Source organism: Mirounga leonina, unplaced genomic scaffold, assembly GCF_011800145.1.
Source record: "Mirounga leonina isolate KUSES-001 unplaced genomic scaffold, KU_Mleo_1.0 Mir_95, whole genome shotgun sequence".
Classification (NCBI taxonomy): Eukaryota; Metazoa; Chordata; class Mammalia; order Carnivora; family Phocidae; genus Mirounga; species Mirounga leonina.
This window is the reverse complement of record NW_023270865.1, coordinates 8007637-8031075: the sequence shown is the minus strand read 5'-3', so window position 1 is coordinate 8031075 and position 23439 is coordinate 8007637. Positions and strand designations below refer to the sequence as shown.

General features: G+C 48.3%; 1 protein-coding gene and 1 pseudogene across 2 annotated transcripts in view; both read right to left on the bottom strand.

Annotated features, from left to right (window-relative positions):
• Positions 1 to 1572: 1572 nt before the first annotated feature.
• Positions 1573 to 23439, bottom strand: part of ANKRD33B (ankyrin repeat domain 33B) — a 71060-nt gene continuing 49193 nt past the window's right edge. The window contains exons 3-5 of one of the 2 annotated variants that reach the window (XM_034998863.1): positions 13227 to 13367; positions 5997 to 6835; positions 1573 to 2799 (exon numbers count right to left, since the gene is read on the bottom strand). In XM_034998863.1, the coding sequence (XP_034854754.1) occupies positions 6000 to 6835; positions 13227 to 13367 (977 nt within the window). In that variant the 3' untranslated portion in view covers positions 1573 to 2799; positions 5997 to 5999. The other variant, XM_034998862.1, reaches the window with a different exon arrangement.
• LOC118006317 lies at positions 18244 to 18342 on the bottom strand (annotated as a pseudogene).

Sequence of the window (23439 nt, the reverse complement as noted above, 5' to 3'; positions counted from 1 at the left end):
CCACACCATTGTACCAGGAGAGTGTTTATTTCACAAGTGATTTTTAATCCTGTAGCCACAATTCCCCCATATGTTTACATTATTTTTCTTCTATACTTTTTAAATGTGAGATACAGAATTTGTCAGAGGTTAAAAGGGACACATTCTTCCTGCTGAATAAGGTATCCTATTTAACCTAAAGAGTATTATTAACCTTTTGGATAGCAAGGATTTGAAGTTGCTGGGAGTCACATGTATTTGTAGGTCCCGAAGGAGCCCTGAGGTCTAAATAGGAAAATATCTTTTATAAACTGTAACAAAACTCACGTCAAAATAAAAACCTATGAAATGTACACAGTTCTATCCAGAGTCAACATTTTTACAATATCCATTTTCAGAAACAATGAAAATAGCTTTATGTTCAGAGAACAGAGCCTATATACCGAGGTGGCCTAACTTGCAATCTGGCTTCCCGTGCTGAAGTCTGTTCAGTCCTCTTGTTATTAAAAATACACACCCTCAGACGCCCCCAAAAAATGCCAGGCGGGACAAGGATTTGAAAGAAGAGAATTCCAAGGAGAGCGTTTTCTGTTCATCTGAGCAGGGGATCTCATTCCCATTCCTCAGGATGTCCCCAAGGCTCGCAAGGTTTATAGGACCCTTATATAGTTCGCATCCAGTTCTCCAGTCATACAGTTCCAAACCAGCTTCTAGAACATCTGCTCAAAAACTGGCATTAAAGTGCTTCAATGCAAACTCCCAAAACAGTATAAAGTGTCAGGTCAACACAGGTCACTGCTCTCTCCGGAATGACCAGCTTCATCTTTGTTTCTCGCCTACATTTCCTTTTAAAACAAGACAAAGGTGTAACACTAGGATGAATAAATTTCTCTCAAAAACCCAACTGTGTTAGCTTTCACTAGACTACCTAATCCTTGGGCAGACTTGGGAAAATCCTAGCGCTTCCTCAGGGTAAGATGTTGATTCTACGGCTAACCTGGCACCAAATTCCAAGAAACTCAGGCCCCCACCCCGTGGCCGCCGCTGAATGGCCGGTGGTGCTCCCCAAGCAGAGTTGTCTCTGGCTTCCGCCTCTCGATGTGAAGGGTGAACGTCAAAGGCAGAGAGGTGCCCCAGATCGGCTACTGGACCTCGCCGAGGAGCTCCTATAGCTGCCTCGCGGTAAGATCTGGGTTCTGACACGCTGGCCGTGTTACGTGTCCCGTTGGACAAAGTGCTTCCAGTGAGTCTTGGGCTGTCCAACCCTCCTGAACACACGCATCGAAGCAGGTCACCCCCGACCTTCCCCGGGAGCCAGAGCAGAGGTCATCTTTGCGACCACACAGCCCGGTCTCCCTTCAGTTCATCCGTGTGTGTGCTCGCTCACACCTGGGCACAGCCAGCAGCCAAGGGCCATCGGAGCCCTGCAGGGGGCGCTGTGCCTGTCACAGGCCGGCTCACAGTGAGGCGATCGTGTGCACAACCCGGGCATTGAAAACCAGCCAAATCAGTTCAGGTAGTGGTGGGTTGGTGTTTTTGCTTTTTTTTTTTTTCAAAAAACTATCTTTAATTTTTTTTCCTTCAAAAAACCACCTCCAGGAGGAATTTTTTTTTTTAGCCTCTTCTTTTACATGTTAATGAAGAAACATGTGAATTCAAGGTCCCAGAAATGAGCAGCTGACTCCAGAGTTACCCAGACGAACGAAACAAGTTCTAAATGCTTCAAGGTGTGAAACGGGGAACACAGCCATCAGTCTTTTAGAAGAACTTTGTGGGTACCAGCACCCCCACTGTGACCATTGTCTTCCCAGTTCCAGTTGCTGCCAGAAACGTGACCTCATTGTTCTCTAAGGACCAGTTGCAATGGCCCCTCCACCTTCCCTCCCCTACAGCAAGTTCGTTCAGGAACCGAGGACCCCGCACACAGCGGACTTGGTGTGTGGAGAACCCACAGCCAGTGCAGCCTCCAGAGACCCACACAGGCCAGAAAGGGTCCCGAGCAAATACCAGGGTACCTGTTAGAATTTTCCCGAATGCTGTAAAAAAGAACAAGTGTGAGCACTCTGTCACCTAAAAGCCTGTGACCAGAAGCTTTACAATGGTTGATGATGGATCTCCAGAGCCTGGGGCGTCGGTGTGTGGTACGAGAATGGGCAATGAGCGAGCAGGGGTCTCCAGGTGAACCTGGGGAAAGAGGAACAGTTGACTTACATCAGGCCTGGAACTCCGAGGAATTTCCGGGAAATTAGGAAAAGACAGTCTGCTCTCCGACTGTTGTGGGGACAAGGGGGAGAGGTAGGGCTCTTGCCAGACGCTGCAAGGGACAAACCAGGCCCACTTCTTAGTCTTGGCTCCTTTACTGAATTCTCGGGGAGACCTTTCTTCATGACTTGGTACCCCAGATTCTTCCCGAAGGATGACAGGCTTTGCATCCATTTCGGGACTGGGGGCTGGCCCCACCTCATGGGATTCTGTTTCACACAAAACCGCCTGGCCCCCACTCAGATGCAGGATCCCCAGAGACCTGCTCACCCCCGAAAGTATGGAAGGAAGTGGGGAGAGGCAGTCTGCAACGGCCTTTCTGCACGCACAAGCCCTGTGTTCAGCTGACATCACGAATCTCTCCGTCCTTCTCCGCAGAATGAGCTTGGTGTCCCAGGAAGGCCTGAAGCTGAGACAAGGAACTGCAATTTCTGATCTTCATGTGGCTGAGGTACCCGGTCCTGCCAGGCGCCTGCCGGGTGATGGAATACTCCTTCCTCGGAGAGAGGAAGGAAGGTCAACGATGTTCTGGTCCATGATGTTCTGGGCTGTGTTTCTCTAGGGTGGCCAAAGACATGGAGAGTTTATGCTCTGAACGCTGAGGTCATTCCAGACGAACCTCTCCCAGCTTTTCCCTCCTGCCCAGTGGGGAGACTACGGAACACTGGAGTCACATAAGCCGGGACGAGAAACTGTCACTGTCACCCTGCCCACCCGGGAGCAGACGGGGAGGAGCCAGTTCTAGAGGTAAAATCGGTTATCATGACCACCACTACTTAACATACAGGCTGAATTTTTTTAAATACAAGGGTTCACATCCACAAGAGGTAACTAAGAGGTAACTGAGACGTGCTGAGGTAACCTCATGTCCACCCCAGAGCCGTTTCAGCTGCCAAAGTCCCAGGTCTCCAATAACTAGAAAATCGCAACTGAGGGAGATGGCGGACATTTCCCTAGAAGACAGCAGCATTGACGTCGTCTTGGAAATATTTCTTCTGTCTAGTGTAATCATAATTCACTCAAACATTTTAGTAAAAGTATTAAAATACACTTCATCTTTTCCTCTAACTACATTTATATATAAATCCCTGAGAAGGTACCTGTCAACTTGAAATTCACTATTTACAGTTAATAAACATCAGGGGAGCAAGCAGACCCCAGCTCCCCCATTCCCTCCGACAGCAGAGTGGTGCTGTCATCTGTCAGGAGAGCAAACTAGGTCCCCCTCCCTTAAATGGGCATAAGGGGGGAGCTGGGTGGCTCAGTCGGTTGAGCATCCGATACTTGGTTTCGGCTCAGGTCATGATCTCATGGGTTGTGGGATCGAGCCCCACCGTCGGGCTCCTTGCTCAGCGTGGAGTCTGCTTGAAAGATTTTCTCCCTCTGTCCCTCCTCTTCTCTCTCTCTCTCAAAATAAATAAATAAATCTTAAAAAGTAATAATAATAAAAGGTGTGGGGGGCTGTGCCGAAATCCTAAACCATCTGCACAGAAGCTGGGGAAATCTGTCCTTCAGTCACTGGGTCGGTGGAGGTCATTACGTAATTCAGCAGGGACACCACACTGCCTCTCATGATCGCCTTGCTTTTCTGCCCTTTTTAGACCTCAGGGTGATGGTGCCAGGGAGGATCAGGGCAGCTAGCCGCAGCTGCCGAAGTAAACAGGCAAAGGAAGGAGAGGCAAGCAAGGAAGAGAGCGGGCAGAGGGGAAGGCAGGGAAGAAATGTGGCGACGAAGCTGAGGGGACATGCGGAGAGCAGGAGGAGGTGACTGCCCATCATCACCCCTGCCCCTGACCGACGCTGGAAGCGAGCAAGCGGCAAAGGGCGACCCCTCAGTGAGAAGACGCAGCCAGCCATTCAAAGCAATGAAAATACATAAACCAGACAATGATCTCAAAGGATGCCGGGTCGTACTGTCAGGGAGACTAGGGGTGTTTCTCTTCACCTCGGGGACCAGCTCTCGTCTCATCCAAGGGGACCTGGCCAATACCAACTCTTGGACACTAGGGTGACCTGCAGCCACCCGGTGTCGGTGATGCTAAAAGCGGGTCCAGACCTCTATGCCATTCTGGAAAGAGGGAGGAGCTCACTAAAATCTGACTTATCATCACACCTACCCATCAGGCTGGTGCTGCGCAATGCGTGTTAATTGAGGTTTCTGGAGAGGTGAGTGTGAGACCCCGGATAGCTCAATGCCTCACGGTGCCAAGTGGGAGGGACTAAGGAGAGGCCAGCGCCATCCCTGTCCACGTCATGAGACAGGCGCTCATCACACCCCAGCCAGGGAGCACGATTTGACATGCGAGTCCAGGGTTGTAAGAGCTTCCAAATCGGTCTCCACTATTTTAAATCTACAGCTTCCGAGGAGGAGAATTTTTAAATAAAGTGCTGTCAGAGAGCATATATGACAGATACTCTGCAACCCAGATGGCCAGAGATTCAGTAGACTCTCTCAGTGCTTTGGAGATTAAAAAAAAGTATGGACAGAACTCCCACTGAGAGCTCAGGGCTCCGGGCAAATCACGTACGTGCTCTGCCCAAGACCCCGCATCTTGGAAATTCTACAAAGTCCGCATGAGGATAAACTGAACATCACGGGCAGTCCAAGGAAAAATAAAAGTAATTCCACACCAGGAATTGAGTCTGGAGGAGGGTGCCATCCAACCCACTCCAGGAGAATTTGCCTAAAACAAGTTTGCTTAATATTCAGTTCTAATCCCTGTTCTTCTAGCCCACCCCCCTTCTCAGCGGTTTGTATCACTCTGGTGCCTTATTCTTTTGCATCTTTTTTACATTTTAAGGATATCTGAATTCAATTTATCTAAGAGCGCAGAGGACTTAATTTTGTATTTCTAGTAAAAATTTATTACATTTGCCCCCATTTTATTAGATAATAGATTTTTCTCGTATCTATTTTTGAATATGTTAAAGGCTTTGCATCCAGTTTAAAGTCCCTTGCTTAAAATACTTAGTTCCAGCAATAAGTACATGCTTCTCTATGCATGGTTTCATACTTTGACAACAGGTTTTTCTTCATTATTATTACCGTCTAAGTAAGAGAGCTTTAAAATAAGACACAAGGAAATCTGATTCCCCTGTCTCACGTCATCATTTTGCTGGAAAAGGAAATGCCTCCATCACATAGAAACAAATATTCAGAATCACTGAATCAAATCAGTAAGAACATACAATGCTCATGTGCGCGTCCAATGAGAAGGAACGACAAACAGCAAGAAAGGGGAGACTTCGACAAATTCTGTATGAAATCATAGAGATATCACAAATAATTATTGCCAGAAACAGTATGTTAAACAAAGGGTCTTCGGGCAAATGTATTAAAACCGTCTTAAATACAAACAGCCCCATCACCAGTAAAATGCTGCAAATTTGATCATGATTAAAAATACAAAATTATTCAGACCCTTTGATAAACTGGTCTTATAAATTTCTCAAGTGAGGTTCTAAAGGTAGGCTTCGAGGCAAATTTGCCCACCAGGTGTACTGATCGCTAGGGGAACTGGTTTCAGGCGAATCGACCTGTGCCCTGCCCAATTCACGCAAGGGTGCAGCCTGAGCAAACGAACAGGGAGCCCTTCTGGGTCCAGGTTCGAGGGAGCCTGTCTGCCGGGGATGTGCAGGGAGGTAGGTGCAGCGCTGCGGGAGGGGCGAGGGCAGGAGGGAGGCACACCCGCATCCTTCTCCGCGCGGAGCCCCGCTGCCCCCTCCCCCACCGCACACGCTTCCAGGCAGCTGACCCCTCACGTCCTTTTCCTCCAGGAGGGCGCCCGCTTTTCCTTCTTCGCCGCCGCAGCCACCCGCTGCTTCTCCGCCTCTTCCGCCTTCCTCTTTTCCTCCTTGGCCTCCTTGTACCGCCACTTGGGGAGCTGCAGGTGGGTGCTGTCCTTGGTGCTGCCCTTGGCGGCCGCCCGCTCCGGCTGGAAGGTGGGCGCGGGCGCCTTGCTGATGCGCACCCTGGGGATGACCACGCCGGGCCGCACGCTGCTCCTCCTCAGCAGCTGCAGGGGCAGGAGGCTGGTCCTCCGCGGGGCCCCCGGCAGCTGCGGAGACGGGAGGCTGGCTCTCGGGGCCACCTCTCTAGAGCCCCCGACGGCCTGGGAGGTCCCGAACGGCTGCTCAGAGCCCTCGATCTTGTCACTCTCCTGGGCGTGCGTGTCCCGGTTCCCCCGAGCCTCCAGGATTTCCTGCACCGCCAGCCGCCTTTTCCCCACACAGGGGGGGTTCTCGGGGCACACAGTCTGGCAGACGATGGCCACGGCGGGGCTGTAGAGGCTCGTGGTCATCCTGACCATGTGGTCCAGGACACCCCCATCCTCCAGGCCCTGGCGTGAGCGGGAGGTCAGAATGGACCGCACAAGCTCGGTGAGCCTCTGCAAGCAGTTTTTGGAGCCCGAGGGCTTCAGAACGGCCTCCGGAGGCAGCGGCAGCTCTGGTTTGTATTTTTCCCCAAACTGTTCCGGGCAGGGTCGCTCCAGCAGCCTCTGGATGAGGCGGATGGCCTCCAACCGTCCGGTGTAAGTGGCCCACTCCTGGGGCGACATCCCACGGCGGGGGTCCCTGGCATGGACATCTGCTCCTGAAAATAAAAAAAAAAAAAACGCAAACACAAACAGTAATGGGTGAATGCGACAAGAACTTTCCCGGCCAATGGCAGGAAACGAAAGAGTGAAATGGATCAAGGGTAAAACTTCCAAAACCTAGGGACAGACTACCTGGAGCTGTGCCACCTGGATGAACGTGCAGCTGACCGTGAACTACTGCATGTACTATTATTACAACATAACCCACCTTTAAGTGCTCCGTTTAATGGCCCACCTTTCCTAAACAAAACTGCCTGAACTCAGCACCTAAATCATGGGATTTTTAAAGAAATAAGATTTCATGGCTTTCCAGCAATGGAGAGATGACTAGACAGCAAAGGTGCTCTGTGAACATGTCAATGATGTTACTAGAATGTTCTAGAATACTAAAAGGAATAATCACTTGCAAGGCATCTGGTGTCCTATTTACTTATCATCTCATGTTTTCCTCACAGATCTCTTGTGAGGAATGTGAGGGTCCCTATTTTGCAGGAAATGTGTGGTCCTTCACTTCTTGTACTGAGTGGTTAGGAGGTCCTGGGTCTATCCTCTTTACCAGATCCTGGGCTTTTCCAGGGCAGAGCCCACATCTTACTCGTTTTCGTTTCCTCACACTTCTCACCCTGGCTGGTAGGAGGCATGCATTGAATAGAGGTTTGTTACAGAATGGATGGTAGTCACAGTGGCCAAGGGACCTACCTGAGGCCTCAAAGATGGTAACAGAGAAAGTCGCAGCCCTGTACACTTCCTGCCACCCTGCAGAGAGAGGACCGCTTCCTCTGACAGTTACTGGTCTGTGTCAACATGGTCAGACTAAAGTACCCAGGGATTTAAACAAACACCAATCTAGCTAGGTGCACAGTAAAGGTATTTCACAGATGCAGTTGGCACCCACAATCAGTTGACTGAGCCAAGATGATCCTCAATAATGTGGGTGGGCCTCATCCAATCAGTCGAAGGCCTTTAGACCAAAAGCTAAAGTTTTCGGGAGAAAAAAGAATTCAGCCTCAAGACTGTAGCATTAACTCCTGTCCAAGTTTCCAGCCCGATGGCCTGCCCCCACTAATTTTGGGCTCTCCAACCCCCAAAATCACGTGAGCCAATTCTTTAAAAGAAATCTCTTAATGTATATCTCTTGCTGGTTCTGCGTCTCTGGAGAACCCTGCCTCCTACATCCTCAGTCTCCCTTACACTAGTCACTTCCTTAATAAATCTCCCCCATACCACCCACTGGCCCCTCCTAATACTGCAAATTTAAACTTCAACTCAACTTGATGAAATGTTCATAAATTTCAGCGTGGTACTATAAGAGAAATTAATAAGGAATTGCTGTTCAATTCATCTTGGTCCAATCTCAGCCTCATACGGTTAAAAATCATTCAGGATTTCAGGTCCCATTAGTCATACTTTCCCTGGCAAAGCAATGTGGAGAACTAGGGCAATTATCTAGTCTGTGAGCTCCCCAGGGACCAGGACTGGCGGAGGCTTCTGCATTTATATCCCACGCAGACCCAGGTGTCTGACGTGCGGCGGCAGCTCAGCGTGTGCTGAACGGAGGCGAGGACAGCTCACCAGCCTCCCTGCCCCGGCACCCCTCCCGTGGCCCCCCGGCCCAGGCAGGCCCAGCCCACCTGAGATCGCCTCATAGTGCTCTTCATCCTGGGGCACATTTAAAAAATAGGCATACTAGAGGAGTGGTAATTATTTGGAACTGGAAATCGGGATGGAACTCATTAGCCAGAGTACAATTTATAAACTGACAAAAATGAAAAGGGGGCAGTAAAAATGTCACCGCAAAAAATAGATGACACATTAAACCTTAATTAATCGCATGTCACTTAAAAAGGTACAAACTGCAAAATTAAAATCTTAATGAACACGGCTGGAGAGAGACATTTTTCAAGAGCTAATGGAAAACTAAAGGAACAGCTGTCCACGGTGTAGCACATTTCTTCCTGTGCCTTCCTCGTGCCTCTTCAAGATGATCTTGGAAACTGCACACATTCTGAAGAACAAGGCCATGCGGACGGGAGTGCAGCCTAAGGATGTGATTCATGCCATGATTTGGGGATCCACTTCCTTCAGCAATCAGTAAGGGCAATATTAACAGCCTGGACAGTGTGATTAAATCATGGAAGGCCAGCACCAATGATGAACCCTATATACAGAAACCTTTCAGAGAACACGGAGAACTCTGATAGGCCAGTGTATGCGTCCTCTGCCCATGAACTACTGGCACCCTCACCCCCTACCCAAGGCTGTTTCACCCAGGGCTCCAGCCACGCAGACAAAAGTTGGGCTCCCACCCGTGCATCCATTTGCCGCCATGTTGAATGCTATGAGTTGTCTACACAAAGTCCTCTGTTTTACTCAAGGCAGCAACATACTCAGTTCTAGGCAATGCATCATGACTGGTGTAAACCAGGGTTTTGCCACCTCGGGACTGTTGATGTTTTGGGCCAGACCATTATGTGGTGTGGGGGCTCTCCTGTGCATTAGTAAGACTTCTAAGGGCAACCCTTCTCTCTACCCAGTACATGCCAGTAGCATTTCACGGTTGTGACAGGCCAAAATGTCCCCAGATATTACCAGATGTTCTGGGGGGGCGGTGGGGGGCAACACCCAGTTGAGAATTACTGGTCTAACCCAGTAACTGCAATCCTGTTCCCCTTTTTCTTAGCCTCGCTTACAGCTGGTCATCGAGCCCCAAAGAGAAGGCTTTTGTACCCTGATAAAAGTGACTATGTGGTTGGTGGTGCTGCTTCCTGTCTGAAGCCTACAGTTCTGGTGACCAAGTCTCAGGCGGGAGAGGAAGGGGGGGTCCTAGGGGGTGCTGGGTGGACAGAAAAAGGAACCTAGTTCTGTGATGTCCTCATGGAGTTCGGGCCAGCTCTGCACCGTGACTGCCTACCTCAAGACTTCTGGCGAGGTGAGCAAAACAGATGCTTGTTTTCTTTCAGCCACTGTCAAGTCAGGATGTCTGTGACGGGAAGCAGAAAGCGTTCTAAAACAGGTGCTAAAGGAAAACAAACTACCTTCCATCACTCACCGTCAGAAGCTTTCTCCGCAGAGTCGTGGCCAGGTCATGGGACTAGCAGTAGGCAGGCAGAGCCTGGGGTGCGTCACTTCCTTTCCTGTTTCTCTGCCAGCCCCCCATGTTATCTACCCTTCTAAGCCCAGCACTGGTCCCCCTCCCACCAAGAGGCCTTTCTGGTCTCACGGGACCCTTTTGGACCTGTCCCTGCAGGTCTCCTCCTGTGCCATCCTGGCCTGTGTCTTGGGTACTTGGGATATAATCGATGTGAAAAATCAGGATGCAGGGTCTCAGGAAAGAGACCTGATTTGAGGGGTGGGAGAGATGCTTTCTGCTTCCAGCCTGCCCCACCCCCGAAGGCATTTCCGAGCTATCTTGTACTCGGTCTTTCAGAGGGTCTCAACAGGGCTGACCCCCAGCTGCCCAAGGATCCCCCTTCCCCATCCTTCACGTGGCTTCCTGGCTCCCCTTCCAGAAAAACTAGTTGCCCTCAAGTCCTTTTCTCAAGGTTTGCTTTCGGGCCAAGCGAAATGCCCAAGCTAAGACCCTGCCCTCGGTGACATGGAATGCCTGACTTTTGGCCCTTTCCCTGCATAATCATTTGAAACTATTCCAACTCAGCAAATTCTCAGGTCACAGGAAATCCATGTTTTCCTTATAAACAGAAAGAAACCTCTGTAGTGATATCAAATCACTTGGCTTTCCAGAAGCACACAGTCAGGGCTTGCCTGGGACAAGAATGGCCACAGGCCCAACAACAGGAGTGCCTCTCCCTCGTTGAACAAGCCTCCTACACCTCTCGAGAGTCTGCCTGGTTGCCCAGAATCACGGGAAGAGGCGAGCATCTTGTTTGCACGTGTCTGCTTCCCAAATGCTACAACAATCACACACTTCAGGGATAAAAGCCAGCTCTCTTAAGCGAGTCTGGAGCCTTCCAACCTCCACTGAGCTCTGCTTCTCTTCAGAGAAAATCACATCCTCGTTATGGCTTCTCAGAGCCACTTATTTAAATAGACCTGTCACTTCGGGGCATTAATATTCCATTGAATTAACAAGAACCCACAGCCCCATTTGCGATGCGTTATCAGCAGAGATGACATTATTCCTTGGGAAGCCAAAAACCAAAGAGCCAATAAATCAGCTTTTCGGAACCTGGTTACATTTTTATGAAAATCCAAAGTTTTGATAATTCTAACGTTACTTCGTTCTGCCTGACAAGGTAAAATAAGAAGATGGTATGTGTCTGGATGTTATGAACTACTGGAAAATCTAAACCATTTAGGGGGCATCCAACTCAATGATCCATCATTTCTAAAAGGAAATGGTTCCTATTGAGTATAATGAAGTTGCAATTCGGAAATTCAACTCAGGTGCAGAAGGATGCTTGCGCTTGAAAAAATGAGGATGAGATAGATGCACATCTCTACCCTAACCATTCAACGTAATACTGTTTGTGCCTTTTGCTTTTGAAATGATCACAGGATGCCCATTCTGTGATTAGCTCTCAAGGAACCTTCCCCAGCCGCACACAAATGCACTCGCTGTTGAAATGCCAATCCAAAGAAATATTCAGGCATTATTATCTTTAAAGGCTTTAGTTTTTCTAAATATTGATATATTAAATTTAAATAACAAAACTTAAAAATACTTGTGCACATTTTTTAAATATCCCAACCAGTATCCTTATTGGTATCCACCCAAGCCAGGAGGGACTTTGATTGCACAAGTCTTTTTTTTTCTTTTAAGACATACATGCGCATCTACTGTAAAAGGAAAACGTAATGCATTTTCCTGGGGCATTCAGGAGGGCACTTGTGATGAGCTCTGGGTTTTGTATGTAAGTGATGAAGCACTACATTCTATTCCTGGGACTAATATTACACTACATGTTAACTAACTAGAATTTAAATAAAAACTTGAAACATTAAAAATCAATCGATCAATCATAGTTGGGGGGGAGTAAATTACTAAAAACCTACACTCAATTATAACTAGCTCCAGAAGTAGTAAAAGCAGATGAAGCTTCCCCCAAACACAAAAGCATCATAAACACCGTTTAATTAGGAAAAACGACCTCTTGTTGCTAATAGGACAGGCAAGGCCTAAACTCAGTTGAAACTGTTATCTTGCCTTTAAAAAATGAACTGTCAGAGTCAAAAGCACAATCAATGAGATTAAATCTAATTACGTTCTTTTTTATTTCTGTGAAAGTTTTCATCTCTGAAACCTGTCATCACTTACTGAATTTCTTTTTCTTCCAGCATCCCCTAAAACACTCAGATTGAAGTGGGAGAAAAGAATCTAAGCAAGCTGTGAATCCTAGAACCCCAATGTAATCACAAGGAAAATGACAGACAGGCTGGGGACACTGTATACAGGCCGGTATGGAGACTGTCAGGTCAGGAATGAGGAGGTGAGACTGAGAAACGGTCCCCGGCCTCAGGACCCTGGGGACACGGGACAGTTACATGTGGGAGCCTGGATGGGATCCTGGAACGGAAAGGGGACAGCAATGGATGCATGGGCGAAATCCGAATAAAGTCTGGAGTTCAGTTAATAGTAATGTACCAGCGTTGGCCCCTCTGTAAGATGTTAACATGCAGGAGACAAGTGAGGGCCATCTGGGACTTTCTGTACTATTTCTGTCACTTTCCATACATCTAAATTAGTCCCAAATAAAAGTTTCCTTTAAAAAAAAGAAGAAGAAGCAAGGTGGGGGTGCCCATCTTTCCACTCAGTGACATGTCACTCACAAAGGAAACTGCTGCATCCTGTCTCAGCATGTGACTCCAACCACCAGCAAGTGGGGATCTAGGATGGCTACTGGGCCCACACCGCCATCCCTGTGTCCACCCTCAATGGGACAGGCTTGCACTCAGAGCCAAGGCCCTCAGATGCCCCCATCCTTGTGCTCACCCTCAATGAGACAGGCTTTCACTCGGAGCCGAGACCCCCAGATACCCCCATCCCTGTGCCCACCCTCAGTAGGAGAGGCTTGCTGCTCAAAGCCAAGGCCAGAACACACATTTCTAAAGAAGAACAAATATGGGCAGGAGGAAGCTAAGATGGAGGGAAGAGTTTATCAGGGTGCAAGGAGGGGTTTCCTGTAGGGTGACCAGTAATGTGACCTCCCGCCCCACCCAGAAGGGTTTGCTTTCCTTTCCATCTGTTTCAACTCAGTTCATGACAACCACACCCTTCAAAGAAACTATTCTTCGTTGCATCCACTAGGCTCCGTCTCTATGGAACTGATGCATCTCAGTACATGTTCTCCAAAGGAGCAAGATCAGCATTTCCCAAGACCCTTGGGGACCCCACCCCCCATCCCTGCCCCAGGATGGGCGGAGACAAACCTGCTAACATCAGGGCTCGGATGCACTCCGTTCGGCCCTGCATGGCAGCTTTCATTAGGGCAGTGAACCCAAACACGTTCCTCCTCTCAAGGTCAAGGCCAGGAAAATAGTTCAGCAAGTAGTTGGTGATGGTGGCATGCCCTGCGAAGAGAATCACACACGTTTATCGAGCCCATTCCACCAACAGTGTGCATGCCCCGGAAGCCTCCCCAGAGCCAGGACGGCCCCACGGTCAACCTCCAGGACCAGCCCATCTGTGTGGGTGGCTGAGGCTGCCCCTGAGACACAAGAAATAATTCTCATGGCGTCCAGGAAACCGCAAGACACAGGGCGCCACCCCAGTTCATTCCGGTTCTCTGTGGCCCACCCACCGGGGAGCCCAACTGTCTGTCAACTGGGTAAGGAGGGACCGTGGGGAGCCAGCATGTGGTGGGGGCGGCATATGGAAACTGCACTAAGCAAGCCTCTGGCAGACGCTGGCTGATCGGGGGAAGGTCCTGGATGCTGTCAGTTCCCAGCAGGAGATGCCAACGCAAACAGATGCAAAACTAAAAATGAACCTCAGAGCCATTTCTCAGTGCTCCCTAGGAGAGGGTCATCATCACAGCGAGGGGATATGCCAATTCATGCTGTCACCTGCTGTTACCACTCAGACGTGTCTCTGTCTGTCTGTCTCTTTCTCTCTGTTACACACACACACAAACACACACACACACACACACAGAGGCAGGAAGCAAGGAACGTGGGGAATGTTGCTACCCAGACCCACCCAGCCCCTGCACCCCCAGGCCCTTCTCTGAGCTGCCATCCCCAACCTCGCCCCTGCTGACCTCAGCTAATAGGCCCTGGAGAGTTCAAGCAGTCTGCAGGAGTCTCTCCCCTGGGCACCAGTGGAGGGGCTGGGTGCCCAGTCTCCTTCCTTACACGCTGGGGATCCAGCCCTCTGAAATCTCCCCGTTCTTCCCAGTGCACAGATGTTCCTGGGGAACCCCCACTGTCAGGCTGCAGGCGTGGGGCCTCGTGGACACTCCGGTGCCCTCTGTCATTAACTGAACATCACCTCCTCTCCTCCCCCTCCGGCCCCCGGGGGGCCTCTGCACCATCGAGATGCCAGAGCCATGAAGCCCCTTCCCCAGCTGACTCTGCAACAGGTAGCGCATGAGATCTGGGATGTGGCAGAGGAGGTGAGGCCTCATGGCTGCCCACTCTCAACAAAAAGTGGGGTGCGGATTCTTCTAGAACCATTGTTGTCTGCTTACCATGGACCTCAGCCCATCTCCTGAACTCACGGCAAAAATTAAAAGGTGAGCCATGAAGCTTTCTGAGAGAGAAACACTGACTAATATGACCTCACCCGAAACAAGCTACAAATGGGTACATGCGGGTGCACCCCACTATCACCATGACTCACGGATTCCAACCAGCAGCTGGTGCTTTTTCACTCAGTTACTCACTCGGCCCTCCATTGTCATCGAAGGTGCCAGAGTGGGGAAGACGCTAGCTGGCAGGAGCCCAGAGCAGTTTAACTGCTCTCAACTGTGTGTGTGTGTGGGGGGGGGGGGTCCTTTGATCTCAGTTAGGTTTGTCACCCAGCGAAACACTTTGCAGCACCTGTCAGTTAGATTTAGAGTGAAACGAACTGCAATTCGTTTAGAGCCATTTCTTTTAAAATGTGAAAGCGTCTGTCGTAATTTGCAGCAGGATGTCCTTTGCACCGTTATATCCTGAACACTCTGAACAGTCGGGGAGAGGAAATATTGAAAATCCACAAAGCAAACAGCCCATTATACAGAACTGTTCTGCTTATTATGTTGAGCTCTGGAAAACCAACATGTGGCCAACTTGTTCTGACTACAGGCACAAGCTTTCAATAATCCATGAAATCCAGCCCGCCTCCCCACTGGCTTTCTCAGGACACAGATGGCCTCGTTCAATGAAATCAAGGATGGGCAAGATGCTTCTAAGTATATACAGATATTAACCTCTCTTCCGTTAAAAACAAGACAACAGGTCCAAAATGGAGTCGCTTATGCTAAGCCCCCAATCACCAAACCGAGACTTAATTACAGTTTGGGTTTTTCCAGAGATGGAATCTTAAACCAATCAATCAGGAATCACCTGATCAGCACTAGTGATCCTGATCATCTGCCTGATAGACCCCTGGCATCCCCTAAAGGAAAGTGACCTTGCAATAACCAACCCACTTTTCTGCCCTGTATAGTTTCCGTATTCTTCCTCCCCGCTTCCCTTCCTTCCTCCTCTGACTATAAAAATCTCCTACTGTGTACAACTCCTTGGAGTGCCTTTCTATCTGCTAGATGGGATGCTGCCCAATTTGAATCAACTTTTGCTCAAACTCGACATTTTTAATTTGCCGCAGTTTCTCTTTTAACACTTCTTTGAAACCATGACAATTAACCAAGGGGAGCTTTCCTTTTCTTTAGCAAGACAGATAGATAGTGATAGATAAGTAGGTAGACGGACAGGCTAACGCACACAGCCTTCCTTACATAACAGAACCAGAATATGCACCATACTGAAATCTAGTTTGAGCCCAGTCCAACTTTCTGGGATAGGATTTGGTTCCTGAAGTCCTCCGACAAAGCCCTTCCTAAGGGTGGGCTCACCATAGAGACCCCCGAAGTGCCCCCGAGAGCCTGCCTAAGGGAAGAGCGCAAGTGACCCAGGGGTTAAGTGAATTCTGGATGAATTAGCTTCAGTAGCATGATTAAATGCCAGTGTAGAGAGAGAACTTAGGACTTAGAAGAGCTGATTGTGAGAACACCCAAGTTCAAGTCCCAGCCTGTCACTTAAAATCTGGGCTGTTTGGGGCTCCTGGATGGCACAGTCGGTTAAACATCTTCCTTCAGCTCAGATCATGATCCCAGAGGTCCTGGGATGGAGTCCCACATCAGGCTCCCTGCTCAGTGGGTAGTCTGCTCCTCCCTCTCTTTCCCCCCCCCTCCCCCGGCTTGTGTTCTCTCTCTCTCTCTCTCTCTCTCTCAGATAAATAAATGAAATCTTAAAAAATATATATATATATATATGGGTAGCCCTGGGAAGGTGAGTCAACTTCACTGAGTCTCTGTTTCCACTTCTGGAAAATGGGAGATAATTTCAACATCACCACTGTGAAACTTCCAGAAGACAGGGTGTGTAAAAAGTGCCTTGCAGAAAAATTCCAAATAATTGATGCAGGTACCACACTCTCAAGGAGTGGAACATAACAACCAACTCCTTAACTCGTGGGCTGTGCATTGTGGCTTCCTTCCAAAGAGGGACTACAGCGAGCAGGTAGGGGACAGTGGAGCCACCTGACAAACATGACCTCAACCAGGTGACCAAGGTGAACAGCAGTGGTGATGAGTCATGTCGACGGCTGTACTGACAAAGACTTTTGCCTGACCAAACTTTAGTCAGCCTCCTGAATCTTCCAGGCCCACCTGTGCACTTCCTTTGAAAATCTAGTTTTAGCAAGAACTCTGCTCAGTTTGACCAGTACCCCACCCTTCATATCTGATCACGGTCCTCATCCTCTACACCCCCCAGGGGATGACGGATCACCCTGGCCTGCCTTCAGCAAGAACCCCATTAGCTCAGTTTAGCCACAACTTCCGTTACCCCTCTGAGTCATTTTCCACCTGCTGACCCCCACCCTGCTCCTTGGCTATAAATCCCCACTTGCCCGTGCTGTACTTGGAGTTGAGCCAACATCTCTCCCCCACTGCAAAATCCCATTGTGGTGGTCCCTCCACCTATCACAGTGGTCCTGAATGAAGTCGGCCTTACCATCTTTAGCAAGTGTCACTCCATTTTTTTTAATGGTACCCTTGATAAGATGTGAATAGAATGGCACTTTCCTCTGTGGTCCTCCCCGCCTCTGCTGACTTCTAACTCTAGTCTAATCATGAGCAAACATGAGGCACACCCAAATTGAGGGACATTCCACAAACTCCCTGACCAGTACTCCCCACACTGTCAAGGTCATAAAACAAGAAAAGTGTGAGAAACCGTCACAGCCAAGAGGAGCTTGACATGACAGCTAAATGTAATGCGGGCCCCCACACGGGATCCTGGAACAGAAGAAGAGCATTAGAGAAAAGCTGAGGAAGTCTGAGTAAAGAGTGGACTTGAGTGAACGATAATAAAGCATTGATCCTGGTTCATTCATTGTGCCAAACGTATCCCGATACTGTAAGATCCCAATGACAGGGGACACCGCGTGTGGGCATATGAGACTCTCTGTACCCTCTCTTCGGCTCTTCTGTGAGTCTAACTATTCTAAAATCAAAAGTGTTTATTTAAAAAGGGTGACCTATAGCGCGCCTGGGTGGCTCAGTGGGTTAAGTAGTCTGCCTTTGGCTCAGGTCATGATCTCAGGGTCCTGGGGTCGAGCCCCATATCGGGCTCCCTGCTCATTGGGGAGTCTGCTTCTCCCTCTCCCTCTGCCCCTCCACCCCTGCTTGTGCTCACTCATTCTCTCTCAAATAAATAAAATCTTTAAAAATTAAAAAATTTTAAAAATTAAAAAATAAAAAGGGGGATCTAGCATGGGGCCACTCGACAAGAATACAAGGCAGGACAATGATTCTGGGTGGGCAGCTGGGTGCAGATCCTCTCCCCGCTGTGCCCAAGCCTTCCTCAGTGGTGGGCATGCAATGAATCCCAGGAAGGCAGGCAGGGGGGTGGAGAGGCGTGGCCGACATGGAGGGCTCCTAAAGAAGTGAATAGACAGGACTCGGTGATTGTTTGGCTGAGCCAGCAGCAGAAACTAAAAAGCCGAAGATGACTTCTGGTATCACCCGACCACCAAGTTTCCGGCTCCACTACCGTTGGCCAATGGCATGTTCTCCAAGTGACTATATAAGGGTGGGAATCCAAAATACCTGTGGTGCCCATGGATGGACAAGCTTGCCTGGCTCCTCTACCTGGCCCACCTATGCTTCTGTTTCCCAGACTATCCCCCAAGCTGCATGTGGAAAATTTTTAATTTTCCCACTGCTTTTTTTTCCTTTTTTTAAATATGGAACTTCATGAATTTGCATGTCATCCTTGCACAGAGGCCATGCTAATGTCTGGAATGTTCCAATTTTAGTGGATGGCTGCCAAAGCGAGCACAATTTTCCCACTCAAAATCACCTACCTCACAGCTAACCCCACTCTCAGGAGATGACACACCTCTACCTCACAGAGGGAACAGAAACCACAAGAAGGGAACCCGCTCAACTTTCCTACATCATCCCACAAACTTCCCCACATCCACAAGCAGCCTCTCCTCCTTCCCTCCTTAGGAAAAAGGAAGGGTGACTCTTCTATTTAAAGATGCCAATCTCTCCTCCCCTTCCAGTGCTTTAAAAACACTCTCCACTCACTTCCGTGGAATATTTGTGCTTCAGATGACCTCCTCTTTCTCTTTGACCTCTCCCTCCTTGCAAATCCATTCCCATCAGACTGCAGTGATGGCCCACATTTTTCACTTTGCCCTTTGTCACATTGGCCAGTGGGACATCTAAAGGCATGATGCAGAAGCCTGAAGTGCACTTACTTGGCTAGACTTCCTAAGAAGTGTGAGAGGGAGTCTAGCTATCTTCATGAGTAGAACTTGCCCAGGCTAGCCTGATGGTCCCAGGAAGAGGACAAGAAGTGTTGGAGCAGAGCTGTCCCAGCTGAAGTACACAAGCACACCCTAGAACAAGGTCCAGCTCACTCACACATATGTGAGCAAAAGCCGTCTAGATTATCCGATCCCCAGGGCACCGGGGTAGCTCAGTCATTAAACGTCTGCCTTCAGCTCAGGTCATGGTCCCAGGGTCCTGGGATCGAGTCCCACATCAGGCTCCCTGCTCCACGGGAAGCCTGCTTCTCCCTCCCCAGGTCTCCCCCCTCCCCCCCGCTTGTGATCCCTCTCTCGCTGTGTCTCTCTCTGTCAAATAAATAAATAAAATCTTTTTTTAAAAAAAAGAGATTATCCGATCCTCAGCCCATTCAATGATGCAGGAGCAATAAAGCATATTTTACACTAGAGTTTGGGGTTGCTTGTTACGCAGCAATACCTAACTGGATATGCATGTGCAAGGGTCTCCCATCTTAAAAAAATAATAATTATATATAATTAAGCTGCTCTAACACACTACCATAGGCCAGGTGGCTTAAACAACAATATTTATTTCTCACAGTTCTGGAGGCTGGGGAGTCCAAGATCAAGATGCCAGTAGATCCAGGGTCTGATGCGACCTGCTTCCTGATTCACAGACTGCTGTTCTTCTTGTTGTGTCCCCACATGGCAGAAGAGGGAACTTTCTGGAGTCTCTTTTGTAAGGGCGCTAATTCTGTTCATGAGGGCTCCACCATCATGACCTAATCACCTCCCAAAAGCCCACCTCCGAATACCATCATCTTGGGGGCCAGGATTTAACACAAGTTTGGAAGAAACAAAAACATCCAGTCCATTGCAATGACCAATAATAATCCTGTGGACCTGTCTCCCCACTCTAGCCTCTACCCTCAGTCCTCCAACTTCTCAGTTCAACTTCCAGAGTCATCCACTTTCACTCTTGCTACTTTCACTCCCCAAATCCTCCTGAAACTGCCTTCCATCAGTCCCCAATGACCATATTGTAGAGAAACCCAATGGCTATGAGTCAGTTTTCCTCTAATTTGACCTCTTCCAGTGTTTACACCTTGTCCATTCCATCCTTTTTGAAACATTCTCTTTTCATGGATATCCTGACAGTTCATCCTTCTGATTTTCCTTCTATCTCTCCGGCCACTCCTTCTCAATTTCCTTTATGAGTTTCTCTGTTCTCTCCTTCCTGAAATGCCTTTGTGCCTCAGATGCATGACTAAGCCCTCCTCTTATCCATACACTCTTCCTTGGTGACCTATCCATTCTCCTGGATCCAGTTAGAGCTAATAGAACTCTTTAGCTCTGTCTCTCTTCCTGACTTTCTTATCTAAATATCTGCCTAATGGATATTTCATCTTGAGTGTCCCACAAACAAATCAAACCTGCTCCTCTCTCTCATGTTTCTTATTCAGTGATGAACAAAACCAATGGCATAGGTGTCCAAGCCAGAAATCTAGGCTTCGTCTTCAGCCCTCCCTCACTTTTTCTCATTCTAACCATCATGCAATTCTGCCAACCCCCATCTCTTAAATGTTTTGCAAGTCTATCCTTGTTCCTCCATCCCCATATCTACTCCCTGATCTGGGTCACCACACCCCCACTGGGCTATAGCCCCTCTCCTAACTGTCCTCCCTGGTCCCATTTCTGCCCTCCTATCACTTCTCCACACTACCAACATGATAACTCCAAAACACTCTTCCAACCAAGACAACTATACTTAAAACACTTAACAGTTGCTCCTTAGATGAAGTCCCAACTCCTTAACAAACTAGCTCCTTTTAAAAATCTGGCCCTACTCCCTGAAATGTAGCAGAAGATGCCACCCAGAAATATGCTACTTTGACACAGGATTATTTTGAACCGAAGGCAGACACAAGAAAAGCTCCCTGCCCTCACCCGTTTGTCTAAAAGCAAGACATACATTTCCAAAGGAGTCGCTCCTTCCCTCGTACCAGAAAGGACAGAAGTTAATCACTAAGGCAACTGCAGATCTTATCAGCCTGGAGATGGCACCAGAGAAATCTACATAACAAACCTTCCAGTCTTTATCTACCATTAGTTAACCTTCCCACAGAATGCCATCTCTGGAAGCCTAAAACTACTTTCCTCTGCCCTGTCATTTCTCCCCATATTTATTCTTTGTTGAAGATCCCATATGAGCTGGAGTTCTAAGTCACTTCTTTGAGTTACTCACTTTTCCCTGGGTATCTCCCATGTATACATGAGGTATACACATCTATAAACTTGTTTTTCTTTTGTTACCCAGCTATTTGATGAGCCATCTCTTGCAATGGAAGCTCTTCCTTGGTCCCCCAAACCTGGATTAGGCACCTAAACCATGATATCCCAGGTCCACATTCCCATGTGGCTATGGATCCCCACCACCACTACAACCCTTATGACCATGTTCATACATCCAAAACTCCCAGCTGACTGCAAACTCAATAAATCCATATTTGGTAAATGATAAGATGCAAGGATTACTACTCCCTTGAAAAAAAATTCACTTATCAAAAAGGTTGTTAATTGTCAAACTATCACCCATGTTACCTAAAAATTCCATGGACATCACAAATATTAATTGTTAATTCACTCAACATTTTAGTGAATACCAGTCTTGGGTTAAGAATCTTATTTACTCCTTTATTCAAGGGAAGCAAAGAGACAATAAACCCGTGTTCCTCTAAAAATGGGAAAATGTTAGAGAATTTGAGTTGCCTAAAGATTTGACTGGTTTGACTCCAGGTACTTGAAATGTACTTTTCCAAACCAGGCCAGTAGAGGGAACCATTGGCTTTGGAAATGTCACATCTGACCAAAGCGGCAGGAGTGAATAGATGTTCCCCAAGGGTGGAGGTGGGGAGTGGGGAGATATGGATAGGGGAGCGTGGAAGGGCAGTACAGACAGGCTTCCTCTTGGTCTGCGGGATGAGCAGGTGTCAGACTGAACAGCGGGGTGAGCTGCTGCGGGGAGGGGCTTTGCAGTGGCCAGTGAGAAGGGCTCAGAAAACTGGAGTTTATAGGAAAAGACAAGGCAAGGCTAGGAAAGCCCAGAGACTTGCCAAGCTCTAATTTCTTAATAGAAACACTAGAAACCAAGAAAAAGGAAAACACATTAAAAAGCTAAAAAGAAAAAATCTGAATGAAGTCAGACTAACATCATGATCATGTGAGGTGATAACAAAATTAATAAAAAATAAAGAGGCATTTAGAGGCACCTGGGTGGCTCAGTTGGTTAAGCATCCAGGATTCCTGATTTCGGCTCAGGTCATGATCTCAAGGTGGTGAGATCGAGCCCCATGTCCAGCCCCTCACTCAGCAGGGAGTCTGCTTGAGATTCTCTCTCCCTCTCTCTCTCTCTCTCCCTCTGCCCCCCCACCCATGCTCTCTAAGTAAATAAATGAATGAAGTCTTAAAAAAAAAAAAGGCATTTATTCCTGGCTTCGGGCCAAGTGGTACATTCTCCTCTGAAGGGGGCCCTCCCTAAATCTGGTTTATGAGGCAGGCCATGCACAAGTGGCCTGAGGAGCATCCCCACATCCTCCCACCCCCCCAACCCTCCAGAACCTCACTGCCACTCTATCCCCTGCAGCGAGCAGCATGCGTAATGCCAGGCTGGCTCTCTATGCACTTCCTTCAGAACTGTAAAAATAAGTTCAAGGAATAACAAGTTTCAAGGATGCACCAGAGGTTACTTATTCCCAACCAACCCTATCTTATCACCAGTTTAAAAAGACACCTGCTGGGGCACCTGGGTGGCTCAGTTGGTTAAGCGACTGCCTTCGGCTCAGGTCATGATCCTGGAGTCCTGGGATCGAGTCCCGCATCGGGCTCCCTGCTCGGCAGGGAGTCTGCTTCTCCCTCTGACCCTCCCCCCTCTCATGTGCTCTCTCTCTCCTCTCATCCTCTCTCTCAAATAAATAAATAAAATCTTAAAAAAAAAAAAAAAGACACCTGCTACTCCCCCACTTCGCCTCACCCCTGTCCTTCTGTTAAAGAGGAAGGACACATGGAGAAATAAACGCACAACTCCAACCCTGAGTCTTACTCATTGCCTTGGTTATCTCACTTTATATTTTATTTTTGTTGGGGGAGGTAGAAGTTGAAATTGCTGGCTAAATGAGACCTAGAGATTATCGGAGGATTTATTTTCATACATTCATACATACATATTTCATACATTTCACACAGTCTTTCCATCGTAAAGGCCTAATACAGATTCGGCTGAATGTTTATTATGCATTAAGTATCTGAAGAGGTTAGACTTTCTAGAGAACACCCGACAGGCAGATCAAGGCATCTGTGCCCTAATGTATACTCACAAATGCTGACTGAGTGCCGTAGAAAGCCAGGACCCCCAAATTCCGGACGGTCAGTGGGGTTGCAGGATCAAATAATATAAATATATGGTTGCTTTAAAGTTTTCCTTAACCACGCAGATCCTGCTGGGGCCACGTTGACCAGACCAAGTCATCCGGGGTCATTCTATCACCCTTGCCAGCGACGTGTTTTGGCACGGGGCGTGCGACACAGCCCTGGCAGTGAGATACAAACGAAACTCTGCTGGAGGCTTCTGGAAATGTTTTC